The sequence below is a fragment of the Chelon labrosus genome (assembly GCF_963514085.1).
Source record: "Chelon labrosus genome assembly, chromosome: 15".
NCBI classification, from domain to species: Eukaryota; Metazoa; Chordata; class Actinopteri; order Mugiliformes; family Mugilidae; genus Chelon; species Chelon labrosus.
In genome coordinates, this window is record NC_140348.1 from 1,139,254 (window position 1) to 1,150,589 (window position 11,336).

Consider the following 11,336-nt stretch of genomic DNA (forward strand, 5'->3'; position numbering starts at 1 on the left):
GTATCGCTAATGCTCCCCCTACATTCTCACAGCATCTCTTTAATGCTGATGATGTCCGGAGTCCGGAGTAAAAACAAGTTCAGCAGCTTCACTTACTGTATTTGCAGACGTGACAGATCTCACATGTCAAGCAGCCCTTGATGAAAACCGTATTCATGTTGGCAAATCCATCTGCTAAAAAAAACAGCACAGGGGCCATCAGACAACTAAAAAGTAAAGCTGTACCATGTAATCAGCATGAATGGTAAGGATGCCTGCACCATGCACGGTCAGACGTAGCTGTAGTACTGTAATACTCCAGTACAGAAATGACACCATCCTTTCCTTCAAAATGACCCAGCAGGTTGCTTCTGCGAGCAGCAGCCTATAAATAAGTTTCATTGTGACACTTTGTTTCCTGTATTAAACCAAATTTTACATTAACCACAATTGTTCCATAACCTCAGCCATGTGTTTATTTTTGGAACCATAATGATGAATGTCCCCTACTTGACCTCAAAGCGTGGTCTTTTTCTAAACCTAGCCAAACACAGGTGATAAAAATACGAGAAATAAAACTCTTTTACTGTCAGTAAAAGCATATTAATCAACAGGACAACATGGAATGATCTCATGTTGTAGCACATTCCTGTGTTGACAACCACAAATGAAACCACTTCAATTGTCAGTCTTGTACATTTGGAAAGCGCCGTGAAGTTTTCTTATTAAGAGGATCACAGATTTAGCGCCCACGAAGGCAAACTCAAAGTCAGCTTTATTGTCAGTTCTGACATGTGCAACACATACGCAATCAGTCAGTGTGGACAGCCTACATGCTGAACAGTGACGTTAGATGCCCCCGACCTGAATTAATGTCATGTGCCTGGGGGACTGGCAGGACAGAAACTGAAGACAGAAATTGTTCAGATCCACTCCCTACTGAAAGCTTCTGTGGTCATACAAATGCAAATAAGACTGCACCCACACTACAGCAGCCTGGGGGTGGACAAGATTAAGAATGACCTTTGTAGGTTTAAAAAAAATTCTTCTGCCTGAGTGACATATCATTTGGTTTTCTTCACTGGGTGGATCCATTGACAGTATTTCACATCTCATCGAAACAGTAATCTGAATGACAAAGAAGAACTCAGATCAGATTCCTGGGCTTCCTCTTTGTAAAATGTAAAATTGTGACAAATCAGCATACATTGTTCATTTCTAACAGGCATGGCCGGAGTTGCACCACTCCCAAGTAGGATACAGAGCACTCAAGTTCAGGTCAGTTCCATGTTGTTAGTGTTAAATTATAAGCCTAACACATAAAACATGTAGAAAACCAAAGTAGTCAGAGAAATCCAAAATACATTATTATGCAAATGGTTAGAACAAAAAGTAGATTCAGCTTCAAATTTGGGCAAATTATTCCCCTGAGTCCCGACCATATCTCCCATTAATTTATGTAACAGTAATGCCCAACACTTAAAACTTAAGACCAAGGGAGATAATGCATGGTTTCAGTTCTGTCACAAAGGAGGAGGAGGTGATAATAAGACTTCCCCTGTCTGAAACAACAAAGAGAAATGGAAGTTTAGGGGATGCACTGAAGTCTGGACTAGATTAGGAAGACCAAGAAACATCTCTGACAAAACTACTATTAAAGAGATCATGTAGGGAAAAACCAACTCATTTAGATGACATGAGGATCATGGGAAATGTGGAATCCAGTATTTGAAGAACAGTAGCTCTTAGTTCAATTGCGGTTTGTGCTCATATTTAGGCCTCTGCTGCTTTTTGGATCTTTTTGTCCAACTTTGTTGTACTGATGCACTCAACATTTTGGCCATAGATGCCTATGCTGTGATTCTGAAGAAGAACATTTTTGGAGAACAATAATTAAGCAACAAAAACAAAAGTTAAAATCTGCATGCGCCGACTTTAACTGTGGTGATTAAGTGCATTACAACTAGATGTAACAGGATAATAGCTAGTTAAAAGTAGCTGTTGACATTTATGTAAGCAATATTGTTAACATTTCAAATCAAATGAAGGGAACACATTTGAAACATGGGTGGTCCTGATAAAGGATTACAGGAGCTCACCTGTGACAGTGCCTCTGATCAGGACTGGACATCAGTGTTCCTTTCAACTTTGTTGCGTGTGTTGAAAACTCCAAAATGCTAATGAGTAAACAATGACATTAGCTTCCGGTTTCTATTGCTCAACATTCGCAACATTGCTAAAAATCCTTCTCAAGCCCTCATCTACACAGTCGTCACATTGTATTAATTGATTGGATGGGCTGGGTAGTGACTCATGATGCATAGTTTTGCTTTGCATTTTTGTTAGTGACACTATCTTGAAAATAACTGAAATGCTGATCCAGTTCATCAGCGTTATGAATTACGGTCTGAAACCACATGACTATAACACCATGTCTACGATACAGCACAAAGGTAGTGCTACATTATTAGCATCAAATAAGTAGTATTTCATCCACTGCCAACAAACTGCTCAATCATGACAACTTGGCAGTCTCGCATTAATAAAACACCCTTGTCAAAAAAGATAAAGCATGTTGAAGCAACAGTCATGTCCTCTTAGTAGCCAGTGTTTACATTCAGAACACTGTGGTAAGAAAATCAGGTGAAGAATGATAATCATGACCGCTTTTATGGAGCATCAAAAGGCGAAGCCCTTCAAGTTGAAGGTGACGAAGTACAAAATGATGGGAAAACAGTGTGACAACTTTTAAGAATACATTTCAAAGAACGAGAAGGTTTTATAAAATTCGATTTATAAAAGCAAAATGTAAGTTACGTAAGGAGTGTGAGATGTTACTTTGTAAACCTGGTTAGTCCTGTTAACAAGGAGTGGTGTATTTCTCTCTGCGTCTGAGTCTCCTTGTACTCTCTAGTTAAGTTTCGGCTGCCAAAAGGCCTGGCCTGAAGTCATGGCTTGTGTGTGTGTACTTGTTTGTGTGTGTGCACGCGTATGCGCGCATGTTTTCGTGTGCAAGGAGAAAAGGGGCCTTTAGAAGAGGCGGTCCTGATGCTGCCTAACCTGTTCTCCTGGGTTGGCTGGGTGTAAGCTAGTAGGCATTTAACAGGCAGAGCCATCCCGTCTTGCATGACAGAACAGCAGTGATACACAGAGGACGAGACATCGCTCCCCGGGCGAAGCGTCTCTATCAGCAGCACATGGTAAGTCCATCAAAAACAGTATGTAGTGTGATCTCAATTTGGTTTAATTAGGTACATTGGCGGGAAAACTGGTAAAATTACTTAATTGTGTAAAAAGTAGGGGTTTACTGAGTTTAAAACTAGAAATTATACGATTCCATTTGTGTCCAAAACAGTTGGAGGTTTAACTCTTTGTTTAATCAGTTATGGTGAGATGCTATGCGGGAAAAGTTTCTAAAGTGATAATTTATGATTTGGTGTGAGACTTCAATGGCACTGATGATACATAATGGACCAACTGCAAAGTTAGTATATGTGGAAATGTGTTGCATTTTTTATTTTTATTTTTTTTTTTGACTGACTAGAACAAATGAGGATTCAAGTTAAAATAATACTACAACTACAGTTTCAGCATAGTCATTTAGTATTGCTGTCTGTTGTCACACCTCTGGACATACCCAACTCTGCTGTCATCTGACTCACACCCCACTGTTTTGTACTTTGTTGTTTGTATCAGCGTTGCCATCCTGCTTTAGACGATACACCTCGAAACCGCATTACATTTTTAAAAAGTCATTTTGACCATTTGACTGTACCATCTTCCCTGCTTCCTTTGAATTGTTGCTTATTTCTTGGGGGAGTATCGATATAGAGCCTGAAGACACTGCCCAGTGATGCCATTATTCGTATTGGAAATTAAGCATGTCTATACAATGAGACAGTGCCATCAGCTGCTCTGAAAAACAGTTACCATAATTATCACAGTCTCTGATGTGTATTTTGAACTCTCATGTCATATACTATTGGCTATGTTGGACAGATACATTAACTATAGTATTACCTGTCAACATGTTGCTTATTATTATAACGAAGCCTCAAGGATGCAAAAAAAAAATAAAAAAATGTTTGTGAGGAGATTGTTATATCACCACTTGAAGGCATTAGCTGTTTAACATCAGGCTGGATTTGTAGCATTAGTGGACATTTTGAATATTTGTGGAAGGTTTTGAGGGCGTGTTTCTCAAATCAGAAGGGTTAAATTCGAAGCCTGCTCTGTCTTTATCTAGGCACCTGTGCTGTAAATGAACAGCATTAGCATTTCCACGTTAAGATGTTGGGGTGTGGTTGAAGGGAGGGCTCATGTGTGTGTCAGTCAGAATGCATCCAAACCAACTGGTTTAGATGCAAAATCTCCTTGAACACACCTGGCAGAGGCTTGGGATTCCTAAGGTGTGAGACGATACAGTGTGTGGGTGTTGATGTTTCTCTGGTAGTCAGGGTCATTACCCCAGTAAGGGTTACACACTGCCGACTGGAACTGAGAAACTGTAATGAATATCTTCAGCCATTCTCTGTTCATACTTTTGATGACAGTGTTATCAATTTTCCAGATGAAGTATCACTTTCCTACCAGTTTTCATATTGCTGTGTATGTGGCAGCCTATAAAAAAATATGAAAGAACATTTGAAATGTTTAAAATGTCTCTTGGAGTTAGAATCCAACACATGGTCAGTTTCTTGGCAGTGTTTTTTCATCAAATTGTATCAAAACCTTTAACCAATGCTTTAATAATAGCATTAAAGCCTAGTTGCTGGCTGTATGACTGCTAACGATTTAGATGTTAAAATAATCCCGACTTAATCGCATCCAAAACTTCACTTTTAATTAAAAACAAACAAACAAACAACTGAAACTGAGCATTTAAAAAATCTGCGTTTCTTCCATGTATCTTAATTTGCACAGAGTGCACAGCATACTAATGTCACTCACAGTTGTATGACATGAATTGAGTTTGCTCTTCTGTATTGTTTTACAGATAACTTGTTGTTTGGAGCGACCTTTTTGCTATATTGGTATAAGTTCCATGATATGTGGGTGTAAATACGCCTAAGAAATAATGGTAAGTATTACAAACCAGTACATGAAACTAAGATTACAATTATATACAAGATTCTTAATCCACAATAAAAAATATGGATTATAACAAATAGCTTGGTTTGAATGTGGGAATACTGTGCAAACTGTCTCATTATGTGTGTATTGTAACAACTTTCAAAGAGTGGGGACGGCAAGACAGCAAGCCTGGCCCTAGACGACCCTGAAAAAGGAGTCGTCGTTACGGGAATCACAGATGCCACAGTTGCAGCAAAAGGTAGCCTCAAAGCTGGTAAAAGGAAATCCTATGAACACAAAAATTCATAGATATTCATGCTCTAATTTAAATAAATCCATCCGGTATGTATAAAGAAACTATGAGAGACTGTTTCTCTTTTTGCAGGGGATGAGATTGTTGCAGCCACTATAAACCTGGACAACCTCAACAAAAATGAAGTGCAAAACATTCTGAAGGTCCTGGAGCCGTATAAAGACAACATGAAGGTTCTGACAAAGAACGACCTGAGTGGCAGTGTTGGTCTTGGTTCCTTGGGATTTGGTCTCAAAGATTCTGCAGAGGTAAACATCACAGTCCAAGCTATGGCATGACAGATTAAGTAACAAATAAATATGCCACGGTTGGTCAGCCCAAATTAAGAAAAGAAACACTGTAGTGATTTCTGCCTCCACCCTACAGTGGTGAAAGGAATGGGATTGTTTTTATGGTTCTCAAAATTTCATTAATAGTGGGGAACAATTCCTATAGCACAATTTCTTAAGTAATTTTCAAAAAAATAATATTTAACCCAAGCATATCAAACATGCATAAATATATATACCACAAAATGTAAGCTAGAAAACATGTTGTTGTAATTCAGGTGTAGTGACTTTTGTGAGGAGATCTGATGTATCAAAGTCACTCTTCACTGATGTTTTAGTAGTAGGCTTGTGTTAAGGTGTTAACTTCCTTTGTTTATCACTTCCTAACCAACAGATGGTCATGGAGAAGGACATGTCGCTGGATGCATCCGCTGCGGCTCCAACTGTTTCACTTAATGGCCTGAATGGCAAGCTAAATGCTGCACAGGGTTTAGGGGGTGAACTACGGTGTCCCACTCTCAATGGAGACCTTTCCTGCCCCGGTCTAGGTGGGACCCAAACTGCAGGTCTAGACTTTGATATGCAAAAGGGAAAGGCCCAAAAATTCAAGTCCCCACAGTTTAAAATGCCAGACTTCAATCTACCTCCAGTCAGTGTTCCTGGAGAAGCAGAGCTCCCTTCTGTCAGTGGAAATGTAGAGTCACCAGAGCTTAATCTGTCAGCTCCCAAATTAGACTTTAGAGGTCCAGATTTGGACCTGAATGGGACAAAGGTGGATCTGAATGGCCCTAATGTAAATTTAGAACCCCCAAATGCTGCTGTTGAGGCACCTTCAGGCAAAATCAAGTGGCCCCATCTAAAATGGAAAGGTCACAAAGTTAAAGGACCAGATGGCAACCTAAATGCTGACTTAAATGCTGACCTCTCTTCACCTGATGTCAGACTCTCTACCCCAAAGATTGATGGGGATCTAAGTGCACCAGATGTTGACATTAATGTGCCCAAAGCTGACATTAAAGGCCCTGATGTAAGTGTTCAAACCCCAGATCTTGACATTGATGCCCCTTCTGGTAAAATCAACTGGCCTCATTTAAAGTGGAAGAAACCCAAACTTCATAGCCCAAAAGCTGATCTGGACTTAGATGCCAACTTGAACGCACCAGATGTTGATCTGTCTGTTCCAAAAGTGGAGGGTGATATAAATGCACAAGGTCTTGATATTAATTTGCCAAAGGCAGATCTTAAAGGCCCAGATCTTGATGTGCAAACACCAAATGTTGATGTGGAAGCTCCTTCTGGTAAAATCCACTGGCCTCACCAAAAATGGAAGAAGCCCAAACTTCATAGCCCAAAAGCTGATTTAGATGCAGAGCTAAACACACCCAGCTTAAACCTTTCAGTTCCAAAGACTGAGGGTGCAATTAATGTGCCCAATGCTGATGTGAATCTTCCAAAAGCTGATGTAGATGTCCATGCCCCAAATCTTGACGTCGATGCTACTTCAGGAAAAATTAAGTTTCCTCATCTGAAGTGGAAAAAAAACACAATTCAAGCCCCAAAAGCTGACCTTAATGCAGATCTGAGCACACCGGATATTGATCTTTCGGTTCCAAAAATCGATGGTGATCTGGATCTACCAAAGGCTAATGTTGATATTAAAGCACCAGGTGCTGACATTGAGTCTCCATCTGGGAAGGTCAAATGGCCCACTTTTAAAAAGCCAAAGTGGTCAATCTCAAGTCCTAAGGTTAATGGTCCGGATGCTGATTTAGAAGCTAATGTTTCAGCGCCGGACTTGAATCTCTCAGCTCCAAAGATTGATGGTGAAATAAATGCACCAGATGTCAATCTAAATTTACAAAAAGCTGATCTGAAAGGCCCTGAGTTGGATATTAACACCCCAGATATTGATGTTGAGGCTCCCAGTGGGAAGTTCAAATGGTTCACTCTCAAGAAACCCAAATTTGGCACACTGAAAGGTCCAAAGGTTGACACTGATGCTGATGTGAAGGTACCAGATGTAGACATGAATTTGAGTGCACCAGATGTTAATCTTTCAGCACCAAAGATTGATAGTGGGATTGAGGGTCCAGACCTCAAAATAAGTATGCCCAATGCTGATGTCAAAGGAGATGTGGATGTCAATGGTCTAGATCTCGATCTTGACCCACCTGATGCTAAGATGAAGTTACCAAAGTTTAAAATGCCAAAATTCAAAGGGTCAAAAGTCAAGGGTCCTGAATTGGATGCTGATTTAAAAGCCCCAGACGTTGGTGCCAGCCTTGACATCCCTAATGTCAAAGTGGATGCACCTGATGTAGACCTAAAAGCACCTGATCTCTCCTTGTCTGCACCACAAATAGATGGCAGTCTTGATGCACCAGACCTTGATTTGAATTTACCAAAAGCTGATCTCAAAGGCCCTGATGTAGACATTCAGGCTCCAGATGTTGATGCATCAGCGGGAAAAATTAAGTTTCCCAAAATAAAACTGCCAAAGTTTGGTTTATCAGGACCAAGGGTAAAAGGACCTGATCTTGATGTTGATGCTGACCTTAAAACTCCAGATCTGGATCTGTCTCTTCCTGATGTAGATGCAAAGCTGCCTAAAGCTGATCTAACAGCACCCAATGTTAATCTAAAAGCACCAGACATTGGTGCCAGCCTTGATGTCCCCAATGTCAAAGTGGATGCACCTGATGTAGACCTAAAAGCACCTGATCTCTCCTTGTCTGCACCACAAATAGATGGCAGTCTTGATGCACCAGACCTTGATTTGAATTTACCAAAAGCTGATCTCAAAGGCCCTGATGTAGACATTCAGGCTCCAGATGTTGATGCATCAGCGGGAAAAATTAAGTTTCCCAAAATAAAACTGCCAAAGTTTGGTTTATCAGGACCAAGGGTAAAAGGACCTGATCTTGATGTTGATGCTGACCTTAAAACTCCAGATCTGGATCTGTCTCTTCCTGATGTAGATGCAAAGCTGCCTAAAGCTGATCTAACAGCACCCAATGTTAATCTAAAAGCACCAGACATTGGTGCCAGCCTTGATGTCCCCAATGTCAAAGTGGATGCACCTGATGTAGACCTAAAAGCACCTGATCTCTCCTTGTCTGCACCACAAATAGATGGCAGTCTTGATGCACCAGACCTTGATTTGAATTTACCAAAAGCTGATCTCAAAGGCCCTGATGTAGACATTCAGGCTCCAGATGTTGATGCATCAGCGGGAAAAATTAAGTTTCCCAAAATAAAACTGCCAAAGTTTGGTTTATCAGGACCAAGGGTAAAAGGACCTGGTCTTGATGTTGATGCTGACCTTAAAACTCCAGATCTGGATCTGTCTCTTCCTGATGTAGATGCAAAGCTGCCTAAAGCTGATCTAACAGCACCTGATGTTAATCTAAAAGCACCAGGCCTGAGTCTTGAAGCCCCCAAACTTGAAGGAGATCTCAGCGCTCCAAAACTAGATCTGGATACTAATCTCAAAACAGATATTGACCTTTCACCCTCCAAAACTAACTTCAGTTTACCAGACTTGAATATGTCCGCCCCGCAGATCAAGGGTCCCGATGTGGACTTTAATTTACCTAAAGCTGATGTAAAGGGACCCAGTCTAGATCTACCAAATGCTGATCTTGAAGCACCTGATGTCACAGTGAAATCTCCAAATGTGGACCTCAACTTGCCCAAAGCAGACCTCAAAGGACCCGATGAACACATAAAAGCCCCAGATCTAGATATGAATCTTGGTGACTTTAAAATGCCTCACTTCAAGGTTCCAAAACTCAATCTTTCAAGTCCTGAAGTAGATATTCCCAGTGTTCATCCTTCAGTTGAAGCAGGAATAGAGGCACCCAGGGTCAACACTGACACTCCTACAGCAGATGCTAACATCTCTGTTCCTTCATTAAATTTGAGTGCACCAAAATTAGAAGCAGGTATCAAAACACCTGACGTAGATGTGAAAGATCCAAGTGTTGATGCAAATCTTGAGAAGTCGAAATTACCACACTTCAAGTTCCCAAAGTTCAGCTTTTCAGGGTCTAAAACAAAATCTCTAGAGGTTGAAGAAGGAAGTGATGTTAACTGTGGAGAAGATGTGGCAGATGCAGATGTGGATGTTCCTGTATTCAAATTCCACAGACTGCCAAAGAACAGCATTGATGGCATTGGAGGATTTGCTGATACATTTGGCTCATTGAAATCTGACACTGAGCCAAAGGATTATGTTGTCAGCAAAGGGATCCGCTTGCCAGTGCTAAATTCAACATCAAAAGCAGGAGAAAAGATTGACATTATGGAGAGATTGAAAATGGCAAAGGAAAAATTACCGTCAGCTAATGTCTCACCAACTGAAGATAAAACTGATATGGATCTGAAGCTCAGTGGCCCAAATCTTGATATCAGTGCAGAAACAGAAACAGGCGATTCCTCTTTGGTGAGTCAAGGTACTTTTAAAGTACAAAAGCCAGTGTCCGTACTGGGCCTTATAGCCCCTGAAATTTCTACATCAGATGAAAATGACAAATTGTCACTGAGTCTCTCTAATATGCTCGGCCTTAATGTCAAGGATTCAGATGCTGAATGATTCTTGCTAGGTTGACCTGATAAATAAAGTCCAGAAACACTGTAAATACATGTAACTAAACCTATTCCATACGTTTGTGACCACAAAGAGAGAGGGTTGCAGCTGATAATGCCAGCTACCGTATTGTTCTAGTGTTAAAACTCCCCCCTCACACACACACTTTAAACCTGTTTTAATAAACTATGTGTATAGTCCTGTTATTTATACAAGTCTTTCTTTTTTTAATTGCTGATTTGGAAATGTTACTTACTAAATAGCTGTATCTGTACTGCTTGTGATCACATTGTGCTAAAGTTTCTGAGAAGTGCATTACTTTACCTTAAACAATTTAAAAATGTGTGAGTGAATGTATTTGTTAATTTTTGTTTAATAAATCTAATTCTTCTAATATGCTTGTGATTCTTTACTAATTAAAATAAAAAAGAAAATAATAAAACACAGGTAGACTTTAGATCAAGAATGTTCTAATATCTTAAGAAGCTCTCATGGAAACATTTGCAAAGTGGGACTTGTTTAAAGAAAAGGAAATGTCCTTGAATAGAAACTCAGTTGAAATGAATTTATTAGCTCTGTATAATCTGAATTGCACATTTGACAATTTTACAAATTTCCAGTTCTTTATTTCCATCAAATCTTTCTCTCTCGATCAGGCATAACATTATGACCACCTTCCTAATATTGTGTAGGTCTCCCTTGTGCCTCCAAAACAGTTGTGACTCATCAGAGAATGGACATGGGGCCTCTGAGGGTGTCCTGTGGTGTCTAGCAACAGAATATTGTTAGTGGGGGCCTTTTGGTCCTAAAGGTTGAAGGGAGGGGCCTCTGTGGATCATCCCACAGATACTTGATCAGTTTGGGATCTAGTGAATTTGGAGGCCAGGTCAACACCTTGTGCTGTTCTTCATGTTTTTTGAGTGTGTCTGTGTCAGGCTGCATCCTGCTGGAGATGGCTACTGTCATCAAGGCGTGTCATTGCTATGGGGAGGAGTGCCTTCTTTTTAGGGAGGCTGCACTTCATGACAGTGGTTATTGGAATGCTAACTTTTGCATAGTTTTATAGATATTTTGTCATAAACAAGTATTAGACTAATTTTAAGTTTAGTTCAAA

The 11,336-nt window shown here is 40.2% G+C and overlaps 1 protein-coding gene across 2 annotated transcripts; it reads left to right on the forward strand.

Annotated features, from left to right (window-relative positions):
• The first annotated feature begins 2,772 nt into the window (after positions 1-2,772).
• Positions 2,773-10,610, forward strand: LOC311500809 (uncharacterized protein). 2 transcript variants are annotated; one of them, XM_084562409.1, is made up of 5 exons: positions 2,773-3,179; positions 4,976-5,059; positions 5,218-5,326; positions 5,438-5,613; positions 6,029-10,610. In XM_084562409.1, the coding sequence occupies exons 2-5, from the start codon at positions 5,057-5,059 to the stop codon at positions 10,226-10,228; spliced, it is 4,488 nt and encodes a 1,495-aa protein (XP_084418535.1). In that variant the 5' UTR covers positions 2,773-3,179; positions 4,976-5,056; the 3' UTR covers positions 10,229-10,610. The 2 variants fall into 2 exon arrangements, with proteins under 2 accessions (XP_084418535.1, XP_084418536.1); XM_084562410.1 differs by having other exon boundaries at positions 2,774-3,179; positions 5,218-5,311.
• Positions 10,611-11,336: the final 726 nt, after the last annotated feature.

Bases quoted from the DNA above. Each gene is read 5' to 3' on its own strand.
- LOC311500809 (XM_084562409.1), top strand. The intron at 5,327-5,437 runs GTAAAAGGAAAT...CTCTTTTTGCAG, and splicing joins AAAAGGTAGCCTCAAAGCTG to GGGATGAGATTGTTGCAGCC. The intron at 5,614-6,028 runs GTAAACATCACA...CCTAACCAACAG, and splicing joins GTCTCAAAGATTCTGCAGAG to ATGGTCATGGAGAAGGACAT.